Source organism: Rhipicephalus microplus, chromosome 6 (genome assembly GCF_043290135.1).
Source record: "Rhipicephalus microplus isolate Deutch F79 chromosome 6, USDA_Rmic, whole genome shotgun sequence".
NCBI classification, from domain to species: Eukaryota; Metazoa; Arthropoda; class Arachnida; order Ixodida; family Ixodidae; genus Rhipicephalus; species Rhipicephalus microplus.
The window spans coordinates 74,210,630-74,235,065 of NC_134705.1; the positions used below are offsets into that span (position 1 = coordinate 74,210,630).

At 41.9% G+C, this 24,436-nt stretch overlaps 1 protein-coding gene across 1 annotated transcript in view; it reads left to right on the forward strand.

Annotated features, from left to right (window-relative positions):
• Nucleotides 1-22,913, forward strand: part of LOC142765893 (uncharacterized) — an 87,050-nt gene extending 64,137 nt beyond the window's left edge. The window contains exons 14-16 of the mRNA XM_075867698.1: nt 14,896-15,072; nt 16,992-17,102; nt 22,652-22,913. Of these exons, the coding sequence (XP_075723813.1) occupies nt 14,896-15,072; nt 16,992-17,102; nt 22,652-22,807 (444 nt within the window). The 3' untranslated portion in view covers nt 22,808-22,913. The remainder of the gene's footprint in view (nt 1-14,895; nt 15,073-16,991; nt 17,103-22,651) is intronic.
• The last annotated feature ends 1,523 nt before the right edge of the window (nt 22,914-24,436 follow it).

Consider the following 24,436-nt stretch of genomic DNA (forward strand, 5'->3'; position numbering starts at 1 on the left):
AGCGAGCGAGTTTCTCTTTGCTACCCTTAAATCATTTACGTATCGGTTTACTATCCTTTGGTGAGATCGTATATGCTGTCAATGATGTTCGTAAAGTGCCCGTAGTAAAAGAGACGTTTTATACCGTGGCATCGGTAGGTAGCCAAACGGGCAGGTTTTGTTCTCATAAATATAGTTTGCCAAGAAAACAGCGCAACAAAACAGATAAAGGAAAAAAATATTGACACGGCAGGAGCTGAATCCAACGCCAAAGCACCTGCTTCGTTGTTTTCGTCTTCGTCCTCGTTGTTTAGCGCTGTTTTCACGATGAATACTGTTTTTGCTGGAGGCGCGAGTTTTTTTATTCGACTGAGTTTTTATTCAAGTTAGGTGCTCATCAATGAATCATAAATAGTCGAAATTTCCCTGCCCTTTGTCGAAGTTGAACACCATTATTATTATTATTATTATTATTATTATTATTATTATTATTATTATTATTATTATTATTATTATTATTATTATTATTATTATTATTATTATTATTATTATTATTATTATTATTATTATTATTATTATTATATACGCATTTGTCTTGGTTGGCATACCCAGGCAAATAAGTTTTTCACTAACGTGTTTCTTTTCTTGCTAGTTCAGAAACATGGCTATACCCTGACATTCCCTCATCTGACTTTTTTCCCCTACCTTCACGACTTTCCGCAGCGACCAAGATTTCAGTGCAACGAAACTGAAAGGCGAAGTGCTGACTGCCAATGACAGTCCACTGAAACACATCAGGCGGAAAGACCTGGAATCTTTCAAAGAATTCATCTGGTTAGAAATCAGCCTCGAGCGCCAGGAAAAATTGTGAATTGGATGTTTCTTCCCATTTACCACCCAGCAGTACCGCTGCCATGTTTTATGATGACATGTCCTGTATTGAACACCTGATATCGTCTTATATTGAGCCCTGAAGTATTGTTTGTGGTGACTTTAATGTGCCTGAAGTCGACTGGAGCAAGCTTTCCTTTTCTCAGTATATTTATTTATTTATTTATTTAATACATACTGCAAACCACAGTTGTGGTCCTGGCAGGACGAGCACTTTAATAGCACAATAATACAAAAATAGCAAAAGGGACAAAAAATTAAACGGCGGACATTGCATTGTCAATCCAACACACAATTAACAACACTAACGAAAAATGGGGCTATACAGTATCTAATAAGTATGGCTCAGCAATGGAATTCCATTCAGCCACGGTACGCGGGAAAAATGAAAATTTAAAAGTATCGGTATGCGCTTGGTATGGTGTTAGCGATCTAGGGTTATGGTGCCGCGTGTGTTTTGTGGTCAGGGCGGATATATACATGGAGGGGTCGATAGCCAATTCATTTTTAGTAATTGAGCACAGGAATTCAAGACGAAATTTGTGTCTTCTTAACTGAAGCTTGGGAATGTTATTGGCAATCATTAATTCAGAGGGAGAATCCGTGCGACGAAATTTTGAAAAAATGAACCTGACAGCTTTCCTCTGCATCGTTTCCAATTTATCGATGTTATTTTTGGTATACGGGTCCCATACTACAGCAGCATACTCAAGTTTTGGTCTAACGTATGAATGGTAGCAAAGAAGTTTAACACTTGGAGGCGAATTACGAAGTTTGTGTCTCAAGAAACACAGTTTTCGGAAAGCGGAGGAGCAGATGTTTTCTATGTGCAAGTTCCAGGAAAGATTACTAGTGAACGTTACGCCTAAGTATTTGAAGCTGTTGACTTGGTTCACCGCGCATGATCCCAGTGTGTACTGAAATTGGAATGGAGATTTTTTGCGCGTTATGCGGAGGGAAACAGTTTTCTCTGCGTTGACAACCATGCCCCAATCCCTGCACCAACTGTATATATTGTCCAGGTTTGTGTTAAGTTCTATTTGATCTTGCATGCTGGAGATTTCACGGAATAAAATACAGTCATCTGCAAACCGCCGGACATGAGTGGTGGGTGTAACTACAGTGACGATATCATTGATGTATACCAGAAAAAGCAACGTCCCCACAACACTACCTTGAGGCACTCCGGATGTGAAAGGAAGACAGCTCGAGGCATGACCATCAATCAAGACATACTGCTCTCTATTCATCAGATACCTAGACACCCATGCTACCAAACTTTCGGGAATATTTATATTTTTTAATTTTTTAATGAATTTGTCATGAGGAACTTTATCAAATGCTTTGCTAAGATCAAGAAAAATTGTGTCTATCTGAACATTATTATCAAGGGCTTTTGCAAACTCGTGTGTGACGGTGACCAGTTGAGTCACAGTCGAATAGCCTTTCCTAAAACCATGTTGGAAGCTTGTTAGAATCGAGTGTCTTTCAAGGAATTCAAGAATACGGTTGGCTATGATATGTTCAATTAATTTGTAGCATGTTGAAGTTAAAGATATAGGACGGTAGTTATCCGGAATTAATCGATCCCCTTTTTTTAAAGATAGGCATGACTCTAGCGATCCTCCAGTCACGTGGTAGTGTTGCAGTTAACAGGGACGCTTGGAAGATTACAACAAGAAATTTGGCGACGCATTCAGCATAACGCCGAAGAAACACATTGGGAAGGTCATCAGGACCACAGCATTTTTTTTGCTTTCAAGTTTAAAAGCATTGAAACCAAACCAGAATAAGAAATGAAATTCGCTTCACATGGTTCAAACAAAAACGTTTCTGGTACACATATTGCTGAACTGGCAAACACGCTCTGAAAATAACTGTTGAAGTGATTTGCGATGTCACTGCGATTTGTAACCGTGCGCCCTTTGACAGAAATTGACGTCACTGGCTTTTTGTTATCGGATAGATAACTCCAGAACTTTGTTGGGTCGCTTTTAAAAAAGTTTGGCATTAACGTTTTAAAGTAATAGTCTTTGGATTGTTGCACTTCACTTGCCAGGCTTCTTTGTAGCTTTTGGATCACATCTCGCTGGGCATGCCTCTTTTTCAATTTTTTAATTTTCCGCTTTAGATGGATGATACTGCGTGTCATCCAAGGTGTGCGTTTGTTAGTTTTTTTACGTTTGTTCGCTACAAAGTTGGTGATAAAGTAGCGGCATATTTCCAAAAAGCGATCCCAAAGAGCGCATGCGTCACTGTCCTCATTGCTGAAGTCAACTAAGGCCGCTTCCATATGTTCAATCACGCAAGCGTCGTTTGCTCTAGAATAATCTTTAAAAGTTTGAACGGACGGTTTTTTATAACAAACGAATTTCAGGAGCGGAACAGATACGCTGACAAGGCTATGATCCGATAACCCTTGTTCTATTAATACAGAGTGCTCAGAAAAGTCGCGATTCACAAACACCAAGTCTAAAATAGAGCTCGACTGTCCTTGTACACGAGTAAATTGTTTAACTAGTTGCATTAGGTCGTGTGTGAGCATGATGTTAAAAATAGCATTCTCATTTTTGTTAGGCTGCGAGCAAGTTTGCATTCGGTCCCAGTCGATGGTGGGCAAATTGAAATCACCTATTAAAAATATTTTTTTATGAAGATACAGGGACATATGTGCTTGCAACGTGATTAGATAATCTGGAGCTGAGTCTGGAGGCCTGTAGCACGCGTACAAAAGAAAGCTATGGCCCCAGCTCGTAATCTGTAGGCATAAACATTCAAGACTGCCCACATCTGCTAGAATCCTAGCTTCTAATGGCGGCTTCACTAGGACGGCTACGCCCCCTCCTCTGGTGGCCCTGTCTTTGCGAAATACGTTGTAATGGGGTGGAAAAACTTCTTCATCACCTATTTCACTTCGCAACCAAGTTTCAGTTATTACGGCTATGTGCGGATCATGTTGCAATAATTGAATTTCCAGTGAATCTATCTTATTAATGATACTGCGTGCATTTATATTCAGTAGCCTTAGTTGTTTTTCACTAACCACATTTTTTGTGTTTGAGCAGGATGATGTGATCTTCGCAGTGAATGAATCGGAGGAGCGTACAGTTGAGACACTGACATGCCTTTCAATTAGCTCTGTAATTGCCCTTGGCTTCACGTAATTGGGCGGCTTGACTCTGCGATTTCGTTTTTTTTGGGCAGGAACTTTGTCGTTTTTCTCGTCATCCCAGACATAGGTTTTTCTCGTCATCCCAGACATAGGCATATATCTTTATTCAGAAAAATTGCATCCTTCTCTTCGATTTTGTGGCATTTACTTACTCACTGCCACATAACACCGTCAATTGCAGAGACGTCTTAGACCCCTGGCTGTCAAGCGATCAACCTGCTGAAATTTCACGTTCCAAAATGTCTCTTGTTCATCCTGATAAATTCCACCCACCACCTAATGTACGATCACATGTACGTGCCTAAACAAGCTACAGTTGTGACTTTACCAATATTCAAGATTTGCTTTTGAGAGAGGAGACTACACAGGCCTTTGTTATTACTTGTAAGCCGGTGATTGGTTACAGGTAACTAATACACGAAACGTTGGTTACCACTTTGAGCATTTTGCGGAAGTTGTGGTAAGCAAAGTGCGTAAGAAGTTTATTCTACAATATACACCTAAACGTCGTAAAAATCTCCACTGGTTTTTCCCAGAACCTATAGGTGCATTGAAGCATAAAGACTGTGCGCTCAAGAAGTCTCCTCTCTTCAGCAAGTGGAAGGAAAAGTTTAGCTTTTTCCGAGCTCTCTCAAAACGCCTATATAAACGAAACCCTAGTTTATGTATAAATTGCACTATTGGCAAAAAAATTGTTGATAGCGCAGCTTTGTTTTGCAGGTATGTGCGCACACGGTCTAGCAAGAGTGAGGAGTCCTTCAGGCTGCTGGAGTCAAGCGGTGTCGAACAGCATGCGGTCACTCACTGTTTTGCCCAGCATTTTTCATCTGTTTATTCGGACTCAGACTCTAGGACTCGGATAGTAACACAGCCCAACATAGTTAGCAGATCTGGTGGTCTATCACAGGATGAAAAGCTGATCTGATCACGCATTCGGCGCCTAAAACCGCCCTTATCGCGTGGTCCAGATGGCATCCCTTCCTTCATTATAAATGCTTATTGCAGTATATTTGCCCCAGCACTGACAACAATATTCAATAGCCGTCTGAACTCTTCCACATTTCAATGCATGTGCAAAAATGTGTGTGTTTTTCCAGTCTTTAAGTGGGGCTGCAAAACTGATCTTTCTAAATAGCGCCGGATTTCTCTATTGTGCGCAACATCAAAGATCTTTGAGCTGGCTCTTCAAATTGTTTGGTATGTTAGCGTGAATAATTCACTACTTCCTAATCAACACGGGTTCTTCCCTGGCCGCTCAACTACCACTAGTCTTACTATAGTTTCATGATGCAAATCTCTTTACCTATTTCTCCGCGAAGATAGGTTGACGTTGTGACTTGAGCAAGGCTTTAGATTATTTTTTTTTATTTATGACATACTGCAGGCCCAGGTAAGGGCCCAAGAAGAAGGGGCATGGGAAGTACAAATTATAATAACCAGAGGGAAACAACATTGTAAGTATGGAACGGGAAAAGAAACAATGCAAAAGTTGGCATAAAAACTAAGCATATGCAAAGCAAATACAAGGCAAGAACAAAAAGGCATACACAAGGCATACACAAAGCATAAAAAACTTAACATCTTAACTGAGCAATAGCGTCAATATTGGACAGCTGTTCACAAGGCAAGTTGTTTCAGTCTGATATTGTACGCAGAAAAAATGAATACTTAAATACGTTAGTTTTAGTGCTATAAGGCGTTAGGGATTAAGCGTGGCGATGCCTTGTCCGGCGTGCTTCGAGCGGAGTTATGAAAGGCTGCGGGTTAAGGGATAAACGGTTATTTTTCAGCAAGAACATAAATTTTAGTCTGAGAATTTTACGCCGTAGTTGTAATGTTGGAATGCTATTAGTTAGCATTAGGGTTGATGGGGAATCAGTTGAACGGTATTTGGAGAAAATGAATCTTATTGCTTTACGTTGTATCATTTCTAATGCGTCAGTGTTACGTTTGGTGTAAGGGTCCCACACAGTACATGCATATTCTAATTTGGGACGGATTAACGAGTAATAAGCTGTTAGACGAGTGTTGTGGGGAGCCTGTTTCAATTTATGCCTCAAAAAGCAGAGCTTACGGAAAGACGACTTGCAGATGTTAGAGATATGCGTATTCCAGGATAAATTGTTAGTAATAGTAACACCTAAGTACTTATATTGATTAACTTCAATTAGGGCTTTGGAAGCGATATTATATGGAAGGGATAACTTTTTAACCTTTTTGGTGATTTTCATATAGACAGACTTTTCTACATTTAATTCCATATTCCATTTTTCACACCAAGATACGATACTTTGAAGGTTAGAATTAAGTGCAGTTTGGTCGTCACTGCAAGTTATTTCATTGAACACCACACAATCATCGGCGAATAATCTGATTTGAACGGGCTCTGTAATTGTGTCAGTGATGTCATTAATGTAAATTAAAAATAACAAAGGTCCTAAAATGCTGCCCTGTGGGACTCCCGAAGTTACCGGAAGTTCACCCGAAAACTTATCATCGATAACAACAAATTGCTTACGGTTAGTCAGGTAGGCAGAAATCCAATTAATTAAATATGCTGGCAAGTTAATCATTTCGAGTTTTTTTATAAGGTTGCCGTGCGAAACAAGGTCAAACGCTTTCCTAAAATCTAAAAAAACTACATCAATTTGCCCAGATTTGTCAAGGACAGACGCAAAATTATGAACAATAGAAGTCAGTTGGGTAACCGTAGAAAAGCCTTTACGAAAGCCATGCTGGTAGTTAGAGAGAATATTTCTATCAGAAAGGAATTTGTTAATCTCGTTTGCTATGATATGTTCAAGCAGCTTGCACGAAGAGGATGTTAGTGAAATCGGACGATAGTTAGTTAAAAGTGTTGCATCTCCTTTCTTAGGCACAGGTACGACACGTGCTCTCAACCAATCGCTAGGAAGAACTGCAGAAGATAACGATGCATGAAAAATGACAACTAGAAAATGGGACAACTTTTCTGCATATCTGCGCAGAAAAGCATTTGGTAAAGCATCCGGACCAGGTGATGACTTAGTTTTCAGATTGAGCAACATAGAAACTACCCCTGGTTGCGATACTATATCGGGTGGTATAATGTGAGGCATATGTTTTATTAACGGCAGATCATAAGAACGGGAAAAAACACTATGAAAAAATTTGTTGAAATGATCAGCAATGCTTTGCTTCTCGACGACTAGAGATCCCTCGTGTACAATTTGGTCAACTGACCTTGTTTTTTCTTTTAAGTACCTCCAAAACTTTTCCGGGGCATTTCGCATAAAACCTGGCAGCGTATGCTGGAAGTACCTTTCTTTTGCGTTTTTCACTATTTCATTTAATTTAGGTTGAATATTTAGAATAGTATCACGAGAAGCGCCTTGTCGTCTTAAGCGTTTAATCTTTCTTTTCAGTTGTAGCGCTTCTCGCGTCATCCAGGGATTTTTCTTTGCTATTTTCTTTGTTTTCTCAGGAATAAAATTATTAATACAGTACATGCATATGTTTATAAACTTTTTCCAAAGACTGATAACATCGTCACCATGAAAGCTGTTGAGACTAAAATCAAGGAAGTCCAACACACTCTCGTCTCTGGCGCGCGAGAAATCTTTAACAGTCACCCTTTTACATGGATTGATGCTACAAGACTGTATTGGACAGGAAAAATACACCATGTGGTGATCAGATATACCTGGTTCAACCGATACAGAAAAATCACTGATTGTTTGACTGACAAAGACAAGATCAAGTACCGTAGCTGACGTACCATGAACACGTGTCGGTTGATTGACAACCTGCCTCAAGTTGTGGTACAACATGATATTACTTATATAATTAGAATTTGTATTTAAATCGGGACCAGGGTATTCATTCACCCAATCTATTTCAGGCAGGTTGAAATCTCCAACAAGAAAAATTTTGTCATGAGAAAATGAAGACATGTGTTCACAGAGGTCATGTAAGAACTGAGGGGATGAATCGGGAGGGCGGTACAAGCCAAACACCAACAATGAAATATTCCAGCATGTAACCTTTAAAGTAACGCATTCAATATTTTCTGGCTGAAATAGATCTAATGAGCCACTCACTGTTTTGGTAGAACTTGCACAATGTGATGTTGCATACCCTTTTGTTAACCTCTTGCACAGCTATCTGCTTGATAGATCTATTATGTTGCCGTGAATTGTCCAATGTCTTCCTCGTGGAGCCCCTCAATATTCGGTATGAGACCCAGTTTTATTTTCAAATAATGATAACAATGTTTCTTCTCCGACTCGTTAGTATTGTTTTGTACTGTATGCTGATGACGTGAATATATTAAGAGAAGTTTGTTTAGTTGCCAATTGTCACTCGCTGGAGTCGGATTTGTGTTCTTTCTCCGAAAGGTTAGAGAAAAATAGCATTCGTCTGAATATTTGAAACATCAAATTCATTAGTATATCTCGCAAAACTTCCACCCTGCCATTTCCATACTCTGTTAGTACCATGTCATTTTGTACTGTTTATGAATTCAGTGATCATGGTGTTCTTTTTGATAGGCTGCCCACTCTTTCTGCTCACACTAAACGTGCTGCCATGCGTGGCCTTCGATTTCTCGGCTGCGTTTGTAAAATGTTGGAGAATTCAGTTCACCTACAGCCTTCCACAAATCGTACACCACCATATATCTTCCTCAACTTCACTCTTTAAAAAAATGTGGCGCTTTTTATTAACTTGGAGGCAGTAAACTGCTGTAGCAACAATCACTACCTAAGTAGTAACTACCTACCGGAAGGTAGTAATCATCATCACCCTGACTACGTCCACTGCAGGACAAAGGCCTCTCCCATGTTCCGCCAGTTAATCCGGTCCTGTGCTTGCTGCTGCCAATTTATACCCGCAACTTCTTAATCTCATCTGCCCACCTAATCTTCTGTCTCCCCCTATCCCGCTTGCCTTCTCTGGGAATCCTGGGTGTAAAACAGGGGGACACAATCTCCCGAATGCTATTTGCCGCGTGCTTACAGGAGGTTTTCAGAAGCCTAGAATGGGAACAGTTAGAGATAAGAGTTAATAGAGAGTACCTTAGTAACCTGCGCTTCGCCGATGACATTGCATTGCTGAGTAACTCAGGGGACGATTTGCAACTCATGATTACGGAGCTAGACAAGGAGAGCAGAAAGGTGGGTCTTAAACTGAATCTGCAGAAAACGAAAGTAATGTACAACAACCCCGGAAAAGAGCAGTGCTTCGAGATAGGTAATAGTGCACTTCAAGTTGTAAAAGACTATGTCTACTTAGGGCAGGTAACAACCGCGGAGCCGAACCACGAGATTGAAGTAACTAGAAGAATAAGAATGGGGTGGAGCACATTTGGCAAGCACTCTCAAATTATGACAGGTAGATTGGCACTATCCCTAAAGAGGAAGGTATATAACAGTTGTATCTTGCCGGTACTTAGCTACGGAGCAGAAACCTGGAGACTTGCAAAGAGGGTTCAGCTTAAATTGAGGACGACGCAGCGAGCAATGGAAAGAAAAATGGTAGGTGTAACCTTAAGAGATAAGAAGAGAGCAGAGTGGATTATGGAACAAATGGGGGTTAAGGATATCATAGCTGAAATCAAGAAGAAGAAATGGACATGGGCCGGGAACGTAGCGCGTGGACAGGACAACCGCTGGTCGTTAAGGAAGGTAGTAATATAAAGTTGTAAATGTACTACTATGATGCTTATTAGCTCTTGTTACTACTTCGTCAAAGGTAGTAAACTAAGCTAGCAGTATTACTACCATGATGGTAACTAGTTCATGACTACTTATTGAAAGATAGTAAGCTAAGTTAGTAAATTTACTACCAAGAAAGTTACTAGGTCTGTTACTATATGGATAGCCCGCCATTGTGGTCTAGTGGCTAAGGTACTCGGCTGCTGACCCGCAGGTCGCGGGTTCAAATCCCGGATGCGGTGGCTGCATTTCCGATGGAGCCGGAAATGTTGTAAACCCGTGTGCTCAGATTTGGGTGCACGTTAAAGAATCCCTGGTGGTCGAAATTTCCGGAGCCCTCCACTACGGCGTCTCTTATATTCATATAGTGGTTTTGGGACGTTAAACCCCACATATCAATCATATATGGATAGTTACTATATAGTTGTTACTATACAGTTAGTTACTACTGCGGGAGGATAAAATATGTAAATAAACTTTCCCAGTAAATGTTAACTATTTGCTGAATAGCGATGCAAACTATGTCAACATTACTCAAATTCATGAACTCAAGTTCATGAAGTTGATTACTGTTGCCAAATGGCGTAATAAAATAACAAACTTCATGTTACTATGCATAAAGAACATGCATCAGATTAGCTCACAGAGATATAGGTTGGACAAAAATACGAGTGGCGAGTCATGTTATGCCAATTACATATTAAGAAATTTTTTGCATGGCAGTAAAAACAAAAAAGCAGATTTTTAATGACGTTTATTCAAAAGTGACTTTTTCAGACACCTCAATCGTTCGCCAGGTTTTTTTTCCTATAGCTGCGACTAACCGTTTCACTTCTGGTGATGTTGATGCACATCTTAGCCCGCAGAAGTGCTCAGGCGCAGCAAATGTGTTTTGACTGTGCGGTGCATATTGCACATTAAATGCACAGTATATCTGCACGAGGGCTGTCACACCAGGAATAACATCCATGACCTCCATTGACAAGCCTTCAAGCTCTGAGGTGATTTCCACTGCAATTCAGGTCTCTTCGCCTTTCAAGTCCAATGGTGTGTAGACATTCTGTAATAAAAAGCAAATAAGCAAATGATGAGCATCAACATGACTGAATATTGGCATGAATGAATATCAACAGAATGAATATTCGATTGAGTCAATCTTCCTGCCTTTCTACCGTTAAAAACCAAATAAATTCTATGGTTTTACGATTACAAAGCACACCGTTGTGGACACTCGGGCTTAATTTTGACCAGTGTTAATTACCATGAACCTAAAGCTTATTGGTGCTACGAATTGTTGTATTTTTGTATTTCTATATATTCATAACACTCCTCACTCATGTTGCAAGTTTTTGCAACTATCGTTCCTTCTATTGATTTTTTTATTCTTCTCATTGACATTTATGTACCCACTCCTGCTTGGGCTTGAATAGTGCCTGAAGTATTTAATTGACATGTGAGGTTTAACGTCCCAAAACCACCATATGATTATGAGAGATGCCGGAGTGGAGTGCTCCGGAGATTTCGACCACCTGGGGTTCTTTAACGTGCACTGAAATCTGAGCACACGGGCCTACAACGTTTCCACCTCCATCGGAAATGAAGCCGCCACAGCCATGATTTGATCCCGTGACCTACGGCTCAGCAGCCGAGTACCTTAGCCATTATATCACCGCGGCGAGGCTGCCTGAAGTATTTGTAAGTAAACAAAAACAAACCGAAGTATGCAGGTGCTTTTGCGTTTCACCCACGTCAAGAAGTTGCTGCTGTGCCGATTAATGCACCTTGTGGTGGCCTTGTCGTGCCTCCGCTATATGCAACCTGCCTATTTTCCATTTATTCAATGCTTCATGTCTTTGAAAATATACTTTCTTGATCTAACGGCTGAAAATAACGTTTAGAAACGGGGACACATGAAGAGGACACACGACACAGGCGCTAAGTTCCAACATAATGTTTATTACCACCGCACGCTCGCCTGTATCACCAGAAAAATAACGTCACATGAAAGTATGATGAGCACAAAAAATTAATGTCATGGAAAACACAATTCCTTATCACTGCGTAAAGGCGGGGGAGTGCTTACGCACTTAGACCCCAGTGATGCGATAGCCTCAGCGACTCTAGTAAGCTTGTCAAACAGTCTCTTGATAACTGTGCATGCATTGAATATTGGTGAGCAGCCGCCGGATCTAAAATGAATGGCCAGTGGCCATTTTTCACGTAATACAATCTTCTCTTAATCTATTATAAACGCAATGGCCTCTCTGTCCATTATACTCTTTACCACAAGAGAGTGGGATACGATAAACAACGCAAAACACGCAGGAAACAAAAACAGTTCGCTGCTTCTTATTACAACATTTGGGTTTTCTGTCGCGGTCAAGAAGGCCACAAATGCTGGCCAACTTCTTGGGAGCCGAAAAGACAACCATAACTTCAGAGCGCTTAGCTAAATTCTTTACGTTGTCCGATGTCGCCCCGCCTTGGTAGTCTAGTGGCTAAGGTAATCGGCTGCTGATCCGCATGTCGCGGGATCAAATCCCGGCTTTCCGATGGAGGCGGAAATGTGGTAGGCCCGTATGCTCACATTTGGGTTCAAGGTAAAGGACCCCAGGCGGTCGAAATTTCCAGAGTCCTCCACTACGGCGTCTTTGATTATCATGTGGTGGTTTTGGGACGTTAAACCCCACATATCAATCAGGTTGTGCGACATCTTGTGATGGTATGGTACGACGACTAGGTGCTTCGGATTCTCGGCATCATGACGCGCTGTAGATCTTGAGTGCGAAGCGTACGAAGCAAGCCTTCTGCAACTGAAATTCGGACGTACGGTAGATAACCTGTTTTGAGAATCGGTCTGACAGATTATGAAAACTTTTCGTGATTTCGTGCTCACAAGGTTTGCTTAATGCATGACCGAGGTAGTGAGTGACAATGCCTCTTTTCACTAGTTTGGAATTAGCTTATTGGTAAGAAAGGACCAGTTTGTTCATGCGTGCTTAATATGCTCAACAAATGCGGTTAGTGTGCAAGGTGAAGAAGACATCGAGAAATTTATGACATTGATCTCAGGCAGTTCGTAAGTAAGAGTCAAAGGTTTAAAACACTCAGAAATAGTGCAAATATTTTTACCAAACTTGCCTCGTCTGCTGCTGTGTCGTTAGTTAGCAAAACAAGATAGTCATCGACACACATAAACACTTTCTTGATGTTCAATTTATCAAGATATAAGTTATACGATCTGTGAAATCTTGTTAAAGGATATATCGCTTAAAATAGGCGCTACGCATCACCCGATACAGACTCCGTGCTTTTGGATAAAGGGCTTGTCATGCCATGAATTGTACGTCGACTTCAGGTAAAATGAAAAAAGTTCTACAAACCTACTGATAGGAACACCACACTCGGTTGGAAATCTAACAGAGCCAAACAAATCTATGTACTCTTCGACCGTAAGAAGCAACAGATCATGACGACAGATTTGTATTGTTCTATTCTCCATGATCTGTTGCTTCCTGCGGCTGAAGACTGCGTGGATTTGTTTGGATCTGTTAGATTTCAAACCGAGTGTGGTGTTCCTATCAGTCGGTTCCTAGAAGTTTTATTACTTTACCACAAGTTACCTCAATTGACCGTTTGATGTACCTGCTAACTTCTGTCAACGCTCTACTGTTCTCAGAATACAGTCTCTGTAATGGCCACTTTCATGATCTTGATTTTTTTCTTAGTTCACTGTCATTTTTTTGTGTGGCAGCTCTCCACTGTCTTAACACAGTTTTTCACAATGTACGCAGTTTTCCCTTTTCACTCTTTCACGAAGGTTTCTACATATTTGCGTATTTTCCCCTTTATGTTTCACTTCCTTTCAACGATTCTCGTCTTGTCTTTTTATTCCTCTCATTTGCGCAGAATTCAAATTTTTGTGTGTTTTCACTGGTTTTAATTTTTCTGGAGAAAGTCTGTATTGTATTATTTAGTAGTATTGCTTTATTTTTGCGCGCGCCTCCGCTGTAACCTCATGGTTGTAGGAGGGCACGTTAAATAAATGATTGATTCATTATGATATTATTATTCTTACGAGAAGAATATGAAAAGCCTACCGGCACCTCTGTTCTCCTAAATGCTAGTTCGTGCTGCTTAAAGTTACCGCTTCGCCCTGCTTCGTAGAATATGTGGTCAATGCTTTTAAGCACTTATTTATAACCTATTTTTCCGCACTTTGCTTCCAGTATAATTTGATAAGCAGCCCCACCGCGGTGGTCTAGTGGCTAAGGTACTCGGCTGCTGACCCGCAGGTCGCGGGATCAAATCCTGGCTGCGGCGGCTGCATTTTCGATGGAGGCGGAAGTGCTGTAGGCTTGTGTGCTCAGATCTGGGTGCACGGTTTACCGTGCACCCAGATCCCCAGGTGGTCTAAAGTTCCGGATATCGCCACTGTGGCATCTTTCATATTCATGTGGTGGTTTGAGGACGTTAAACACTGCGTATAAATCAATCATAACTTATAAATGGGAACACAAGCATCCCTATTTCAATACGTCTCTCTCTGTCATTGTGATGGCTCGTCGTATTGTAGTATCAAAGAGAAAAGTTAAGCAACCACGTAAAAGCCAGATTGTTTGCTCACAACCAGAACCGTTGTCAGCACTCGGACTACTATGTGGTTCTGGGCGAAAAGCAATTGTTCTGGTAACGGCTATGTGTTTTGAAGGCAGAAACTTGTAAAGAGTAATGCCGTTTCATGCAGTGAGAGCATGCTAAACGAAGTTCGTGTGCTGAAACGAACCCGAAGCTGTCAAGTACTGCTGTCTGTGTTAAACCTGCTGTGCCTATTGAATATTGGCAGCACTAGGGAATATAAAAATAATAAAATAAACTCGGGTGCATTTCGGTTGAGTAGTTAAGTTTATTTCTAAAAATTTTGTCAAATAAACAATACGTTTTACAAAATACCACACAATGCTTCGAAAAAAATTACTTTTATTGACCAAGTTACCTACCTATGTAGCAGTTGAGAAAAGGCGGATGTGTTGGTGGGCACAAACCACTAAGATGTTTACACAGCCGGCCCCAAATAGCACATGTGATGTAACCCTCCATTCTACTTATTCTTTAACGAAATTTCAAACAGTGGGCATCGTTTTCTTGTTCGATTCGCAGGCGACAGCCGCTTGGATGACGGAGTCCGGAATACGCCCCGCTTTGCCTCACACAGCGGTGGCCTTCTCCTCATGGATACCGGCCATGCAGTTTCTACGCAGTGCCGACGTGACTACAGAGACCCAGAACGGCACCAAGCGGTGTTTCGTCTTCAGCCTCACTCCATACGACAAACTAGTCAGTCTTTAAAAAAAACTGTTGCAGTGTTTTTCATAATTTACTGTTATAGCAAGTACGGAAGTGCTACTCAGTAGTATCACATTGCGAAACTATACCGCCAAGTAGTGATGTGCTCTCGACATTGGCAGCTATTATAAAAAGTAGGCCGTATATTACGAGGTTTGAACCAGCTCAATTATTGATGCATTGTAATATTCATTAACAAAAGGCGTCAGAAACAAAATACACATGGAAAAAATAAATCCGTTGGAGCTTGTGAACATACTTTGAGTACAATGTAGATTGCCCCTTCTCGACAAGAGAGACTTCAAAAAGCACTCCCACTGCAACAAAACTTTCATGTGTTCATCTGCCAGGCGTTTTTTAAAGACATAAGCTAGTTGAGAACTGAGAAGTTCTAAAATTACAACACCGCTCATTCGCCAAGTCTGGCACATATGGTTTGACCAAGCAAAATATGCGCAGCTTTTGCCGTATATTTTTGGTCGCATGACAATGATAGCAAGAAGTCTTTTTTTTCACTGAGAATAATTTTTATTGTTACTCATACGTATTAGGTCGAGATTTTGCACGAAGGGTTTGGCAATGGCGCTCTCAACAAAAGCATGCGCAAAAATTATCAATCTTGTGACAATAGTATTAGAGCGACGACAAGAGTCGCAGGATCGCGCTAAGCTCCTGTTGCTTTCGAACTCGTGCACCTTTGGATCAGTGCCCACGAAGACGACGAAGCTATGCGAAGCTTGGTGAGCTGCGAGGTTCGAGCTATCCTTCAACAAAATATGAAATATTGCAAAATAAACGACTTAAAACAAATGTGGCATCTGCGGAGTAATTGGTAGGCACATATTTTTATAGTTTCGCCACAGCAGAGATACGACCGCCACAAAAAATAGATTCCCCGCTGATTTTCTGAAGTGACAGACTGTAGAACCAGGTATGTGTTGGATGAGCCGTGGTGCCATAAAAACTCATTACACCGAAATCTTTTTCTGTCATTCTAAAGAAGTGAACGTGCATTTACTTTGATATAGCTATAGCCGTCACTGCGCACAAATGGAACTTTGATCTAATTTTGTGTCGCCAAATTGGCAAAGCTGTATACAGGTGTCAAACAAAGAAGTATTGTTCAGTAAAAAAATATTACTCATTTCACGCTGAGAGTAGTGTCAAGAACAAAAGCTAATTAGGATGGAAACAGGGCCATGAAGAATATTATGCCGATCGTCAACAGAGCTGGCACTTTCGCCATATTGGTAAGAAACGACAGAAACCAGAAGCGCCCAAGGCGAAGACCACGAATAGCCATGAGACCAGATGAGCTCAAGCTTAATATTTTATTTCTAAATGGGGTACCGGAAATAAAGCGAAAAAGCTTTTGCAACATCACGCGTGCGCCACCGGGGGAGTTAAGATATGAATTATCTGCTGGCGGCTTTCACTGTATGCGCCGACGGTGTTTGTACAGCACATACGTAGTGCCTCTTTTCGAAATAACACGCCATCTTAAGCCAGTGTTCATGCGTCTGAACACGTATTTAACATTACCTTGTAGGCTCCAGGTATGTATCGAACAGATATTCTTCGTTTTTATATTGAAACTGAGGAGTGCCTTCTTTAGGTATCCCAAATTGCGTATAGAGTTGATGTAAAGCTCATTTTTTACATAGGCTTCATTTCACATTTTTGACCGCAAAGTACAGCTTGCAAAACTTGCACTTTAGTTTTTGTGGCACTTACATCATGTAACTGGCACGTTTTTGTGATATTTCTACCCGTGCTGTGGAAAGTATTAGCTACATGGCAAGCAACAACTGCTATGTCTGTGAATTGTGGGAGACATTGCATTCCTTGGTGAGGCTGATGCAAGAAAATGCTTCGCATGTTCATTTCTTTGTGCGTTCAATTGCACGCAGGTATGCAGCCAGCCGAGAAGATACCACAATGTGAGCGACATGTATTTCGCCAAGGACGGAGCCATGCAAGGCCTGTACGTCTATGATGATTCAGCCATCCTCAAGGAGAAGGTAAGTTTGAGCCGACTTAACTATATGTAAGTACAAGCTGTTTTTTGGCCAGCGGAAGTTTTCGTTAAAAATGTTATTACATAGTGGCTTATGTCTTTCGGGTGCGTCGAGGTCGAAATATTTTGCCACAGTAACCATCACACTGTTGTGCCTAAAAATGATTTTTCATTAACTTTTGAAATATTGACATTAGGGCAGAGGTTGGCCGTACAAAGCATAGTCTGTCCCAATTGATAGAACGCCTCTTTTTCGAGATCACGAATTTAACCTGTCACGATTATCCCGCGAGCAGTTGCAAATAATCAGGACTCGGCAGAGGGAGACAGGAGACCGTTTTGGAAACAAGAAACAAGTGCTAGAAATTCACGCTAACACAAAATATATGTACACGACAATCTGCTATCGACTGAAGCCAAAAATAATAATTAGAATTCGCGTTAAAGCCAACCTAGCCTTAGCCAATATATAGAGCTGCTCTTTCACAGACGGTCGCGCGCCTAACGAACGTCTTGCTTTTCGTGATACTAACTCGGAGCGCCGACAAACTATCCCGTCGCCAAAGTCCTTGCAGCGGTCACATGGTCACCGCTGGTCAGCCTCCGTTGACTGATGCGCTTATGCGGTCTCGTAACACGGCCTTCAAAAGTTCTGAGAGCTTAGTCCTAACCATCGGCGTCCACTCCATGTACTCTCAAGTGGTTCATCGCCATCCTGTTAAGAAGGTTAATAGCGGCAAATTGCGCGGGAACAGCTGTTGCAAGGTGCTCTAGCTCTGAAGAGCATCTAGGTGTCTACTGATCTCAGCCGCTGCCTTCCGGCACCCTCGCGCCGCTACCACGTTATCCAAGCATTGGCCGTCTAAGCGACGCTATCTTCTTTGACTTTCTTTGGCGCTCCGCGGGAAGATGCCACATCATCTTCTGAGCTTTTCCACCTCAGCTAAGGTCGCAGGCCAAGGTTCCGCACGCACCAATGGCGTACGTGAACATGGCACGTATGCACACTATTGGGGCCTCGCGCACCCTCGCTGCATTCCACAGTTGGTCACGTGCTTAGTCCCTTTTACTCACGACATACATGTCACTGAACATATTCATCATCGAACATGAAGGGTGAACTCGAAAATGAGCTTACAGGCTGTTCACGAAGCACAGCAAATCTGCTACAACTGACCGGACCTACCGTCAAGACGGAGTGACTAGATCCGAACGACAATGTGCATGGTCGTATGTTTTAATCATATCGTTCTGGTCGGCCCATCGCCTTCACGTTGCGCTTTAATTTTTCTAGCTCATCTGCTTTTTTATATCTGTACAAAATAAACCAGAAAATTGCCTTTTTCTTTGTCTAGGAGGCATAAAACTCTAGAGCAAACACTGCGGCAAATCTTCTTGCAGGCAACCGAGGTATATTTAGTGCCTTTTCATGGTTGAAGAAAGACATCAACATGCACAATTCATCGTAGAAGAGCATGAAGTCATCTGGGGGCATTATATAGAATGCTTGTTGATTTTTAGACAACACCTTGCTTCGGCGCGCCTTCATTTAAATTTCGTCACTTCCCCGTGACATGTCATTCCTTTGTATTACCGTGAAATTAGGGGACACATTTTCCGGGTTCGCTGAGAAAGCCAGCGAGACGAATGTCGTGATTATGCTGCTTTTGAACGCGTCAAGCCATATCCTCGGGGTTAGCACGGTTATTGCAACAACCTTCCACTCACTGCTCTCCGTCTCCAGTAATCATTTCCTACACGGCCACCTATACACGTGGTTTCCGCCTACGCCACATATCACCTCTCCTGCGCTCTGGTTGGCCACTTCCGCCTGTCTCGCAAGGCCCTGCCACGCAACCGGAAAAATGAACGCAGTAGTTTTTCGGTGGGCCAATCGCATTGCTGCGAATCAAAACAAGCCCTCCTGAATGATCGTCAAATATGTTATTGGCGATTATACAAGGTGTGCAGCTGTTGATTTTGTTTAACGTGGCAGAAACTATTTCTGGTATGCATGTAACTTATGTTCTCGTTTATGGAAAGTGAAGACACCCTACCTTGGAACACAACACCCTTGATGGGGCCAATGGAGCAATATTGTAACCATTATTCCAATGTAAAGCACGCGTCTTCGTTAACGGCATTCGTCTTCACATCACTTAACTTTATATTGGTGTGCTCATGAACTAAATTTAGGTTGGCACTTCCTTCCGTCAGCGTATGCTTTAATTTCTTGCCTCCAACATTTACTCCAGATGACCGAGACCGATTAATGCAACGAACGCAGCGACGAGAAACGACTGTGTTTTTTCACAGCTTTCAATTGCATACTGTCCCCGCATCAGAAGTCACTCATCACCATCACCTTGACGTACATTGTCAACGGTGATGTGTTTATCACTTCTTCCAGTCACTGTCTAGCTCGTGGCATTTAAGTACCTTACAACCTAGCGCGGTCCATAGACTGTGCTACCTCAATCATCAGCCTGAACACCACTATTGAGACTATTCTCATACGCCAAGTTTCTGCGGTGCTGTGTTATGTGAATAGTCAACCACATCTTATGTCCCGCTTGATGCCTTGCAAGCTCAGCCACGACAGCACACGCTTATTTCTACCTCTACATTTGCTGCCGGTACAAATTCTGACCTTCCTGTTCCTCAACCTGAGGCATATTTCTCGAATTTCTCACGAGCCTTTCTCTTTCTTGGTCTTATCGTATAGACACTGATGGCAAGACTATTGTACGCCGTCGTCCCTACCGAGTCTTCTTGGCGGAGCGCAAAAAGGGGACTTGAACGACATTCTAAAAAAAAAGCGCCATACGACCCTCTTCCAGCTCTTTATTGTAACTCGTTATTTTGGTGCAAAAGAACAATGGATCAGTGCGATGTATTTTGGCTACCACATGCTCAACAAGATCACCCGGAAAGGTGTATATTCAATACCCCGTATAATGAAGCTTTTGACTCGTTGTAAGGGTTGCAATACTTCTCCCCCTTTGACCACCCGTCTAGATATTGGTAAATTCCAACGGACAATGTGGACAAATAAAAGATCCCCTTTTCCACGCCGGACGGTCTTTACGAGTTTAAGGTTGTGCCCTTTGGCCTATGTAATGCTTCTGCCGCATTTGAAAGGATCATTGACACTGTTTTCAATGGCTTATAGTGGAACGCGCGTATACGGTACTTGGACGATATTGTCATGTTCTCCTCCACTTTTGTTGACTATTCAACGTGTAAACGGAGTGCCCGCATGCCTCGCAAATGCTGGACTTAAACTACACCCAAAGAAGTGCCACTTAGATAACACAACTATCGAAGTTTTGGGACATCTCGTGAGCAAAGATGATGACGTGATATGTGGGGTTTAACGTCCCAAAACCATCATATGATTATGAGAGACGCCGTAGTGGAGGGCTGCGGAAATTTCGACCACCTGGGGTTCTTTAACCTGCACCAAAATCTGAGCACACGGGCCTACAACATTTCCGCCTCCATCGGAAATGCAGCCGCCGCAGCCGGGATTTGAACCCGTGACCTGCGGGTCAGCAGCCGAGTACCTTAGCCACTAGACCACCGCGGCGGGGCATGAGCAAAGATGGCATCTAGTATGATCCAGGCAAAAGTTCCACAATATTCAATTTTCCACGTCCATTTCTTACAAAAGAACTACACAACTTTTCTGGACTCACATCATATTTTCAACGCTTCACTCGCAATTTTGCCACCAGCGTCACTCCCCTCTACAAGCTCCTAGCTAGTACCGGTTCCTTCAATTGTAATGGTCATTGCGAAGCCGCATTCCAAGAACTCACGTAAGCACTGACATTTCCAGCGCTTCTGTGTTATTTCGATGAAAACGAACCTACCTTGTTACACAGTGATGCTCTCGGACAAGGAATTGGCGGCCTACTCCTTCAGCGTGACCAATACTTTCACGAGAAAGCTGTTCCGCATTCAATTCGTACTGTCACCTCTGCAGAAAAGAGGTACTCGATATCGGAACAAGACTACTTACCTGTTGTCAAAAACACCCGAAAATTCCGTGCGTACCTGTATGCTTGACATTTTACTGCCGCCACAGACCACCATGCTCAATGTTGCTCGTCGACAATCAAAAACACGCCGGGATGCCTTAGTGCTTGATTTTCAGAATACAAGCATATGGCTTTTATGTCATTTACGGGTGATTCTACGACAGATCAAAACGGGTCCAAAAAGTGAAGTTTTATATTTCATTATTTATTTTATATTTTGTGCACATATCACCCATTTGCCCAAAAGTGAACTTCATTGTGTTATTAACTGCATAAATTTAAAGGAAAAAGTATGGGACTTAATTTTTATAGAGGGACCAGTTTCGTACCTTGTCATTCTTGAAATTCAATGACGATATGAGAACGCAAGTACTAAGGTCACAAAGTCAATCCTTTTTCTAATAAATTTACGCGTGATTAAGACTGAAGCAGAATTGTTTGAAACTGGTGTGCTGAAGAAAAGTTTTTTATGTGTGAACAGGTGACATTTTTAAAAGTTTCTATATTTAAGTTTTTTTCCTCCTAAGCTAAACTAAATTGTGTTTAAGAGCTTGGTGACTATTACAACGTAATGTTTACAATATGGCCGGTAAATACCGTAGCTATACCTCAAACACACATTTTTATAAATGACCTCAAACTTTCAATTTGTCTACAGCAAACCCTTATAAAAATATTACGTTGCAAGACCCCATCGTCGATGTTTCTTAATATCCCACAAAAGAGTCTTGCAGATAACAGATAAAGAATATTGAAAGCATGTTGCAATATTTTATTCGTAGCGACAATATTACGAGTAGAAGGTCCAGATTTTCAGGGATTCATTTAGGCATTAAGCATGTGAGAAATCAGACTATTGAAATAGGCTTGACCATATTTACAAAAAAGATAAGATTTGGTAAACGGGCATGACCGTTCTAAGCAAGCCCTTCTAAGATACCTAAGGTGCCCTTTTAAGCCGAGGCTCGAGAACACCAACTTATTGGAACCTCTGTCCGCAGCTGTATTACTTGTGAATTATCTTTCTTACTATTCTAGTCAAAGAACCTCCCAAATCAATTGAGTAACACGTAAGGGTCTTGAATAGCGAGATAGTAGGATATTATTTTGATTCTTTACTTGAAATACATGGTTGGTGCGTATTAGAGCTAGACGATGACGATGAAATGCACCTTATTGATCTTGTTCTTGCAGACACGAGCTGAAATCATTCCGGCACTGGAAAGCAGGACATGGCAGTATATTATCACGTTCAATGTTACAAAGTGCCCGATCATTATATGGCGGTCACTCTAGAGCGATGAGTAAATGTATGTATCTTGAGCTTAAAGGCGTGTTTTGAACAATTTAGGCGCTAAAAATAATGCATGGCATCTCCATGTCAGAATACAGTGTCAAAATATATAGCTTGGAAACCAAAAGCTCCGTACTCCAATTAGCTCTCTGTGCATGTGTGATAACAAAGCATTCCATCCAAACGTTTCGGCTTAGTCGTTTGTTTCCCATCCAGGTCCTGAAGGTGAGGCGAACCATGAACGGGACAGGTGCTACCGTTGGCTGGGCCTTTTACGGCCTTGAATTCGAAAGCGACCACGCCGGCGAATGCGGACAGCGGTACGACCGCATTTCAGCTGTCAAGACGGTGCTGCGGACCCTGCGGGCTTAGCACGCTGTCTAATTATTGCGCATTGAATTACTTTTTTAGAAAAAAGCATTTGAGCAGGAGTACTGCTACTTTCAGGTGGTCAAAAATAAATTTTCGTGTACTCAATTGCCTATGTGGTTTCGCTCTCTGTAGGCTGTATATAAAAGGGCTACGGCAATATACGAGTGCTGGAATTGTAATACTTGTGAACATATCAGCAGCATAATAAATGCTTCATTCTTTCTAGCATATGTGTTATAACCACGATAATAAAAATACGCAGTTTGCACTTGGAGTGCCCTTATTAAACCACTATATATTATATATATATATATATATATATATATATATATATATATATATATATATATATATATATATATATATATATATATATATATATATAGAGAGAGAGAGAGAGAGAGAGAGAGAGAGAGAGAGAGAGAGTGTTATTCGAAGGTCGTAGGTTCGATTCCTGCTCACGGCTGGTTATTTTTCACCCACTTTTCTTTCTCCTTATTTACATTCCATTGGTTCGAATAACTTCCCGTATACGATTCTTGGCATTACTGTCTCTTGGATCTCATTGATATGTGTAACAACACAGAAAAACGAGTCCTTCAGTATACACTTCTTTCTCTTATATATATATATATATATATATATATATATATATATATATATATATATATATATATATATATTAAGGAAAAGAAGAGGCGCCGTATCGACGAGGCCGTGGATTAGATGTATTTTAAACCAGCTGTAATGGCGTGACCAGTTCACCAGCAAGCGAGCGGAGCATCAGCGTTTGTCTTCGTCATCCAGGCACACATGCGCGTCGCCCCCTAGCCCCGCCGCGGTGGTCTAGTGGCTAAGGTACTCGGCTGCTGACCCGCAGGTCGCGGGTTCGATTCCCGGCTGCGGCGGCTGCATTTCCGATGGAGGCGGAAATGTTGTAGGCCCGTGTACTCAGATTTGGGTGCACGTTAAAGAACCCCAGGTGGTCAAAATTTCCGGAGTCCTCCACTACGGCGTCTCTCATAATCAAATGGTGGTTTTGGGACGTTAAACCCCACAAATCAATCAATCGCGTCGCCCCCTAGAATCTCAGTATGCATGCATGTAGCATACTCCCCGGCGGCAGAACACCATCTCGGCGCATTTAGATGTCAACGTCACTAGGAGAGTGGTAAGGCTTCAAGCGTGCCGCATGTACGACATCGGTAGCCTGATGGGCACATGAAGGCGACGGGGCGACGGGGCGACAGGACCTATTTCATATGTCACAGGAGTAACGATACGAAGGACTCGGTATGGACCTATGTAGGGAGTAAGCATTTTTTCTGACAAGCAAACGCGACGGGTCGGAGACCAAAGAACCGGGCGGAAAGTGTACGTCGCGGTGTCATTGGTCATACAAACGCCATTGCTTCTCATGAGAGGTCAGAAGGCGATTACGGGTGATTTCGCGTGCGTGAGCGGCCCGAGTGATGACGTTCATGGCGTATTCACTGGTCGGTACTGCAGGGGACGGTATGACGGTGTCTAGAGGCAATGTTGGTTCTCTGCCAAGCAGCAGAAAAAATGTAGAGTAAGCGGCAGTGTATTGGCGCAAAGAAATATAGGCAAATGTGACGTACGGCAATG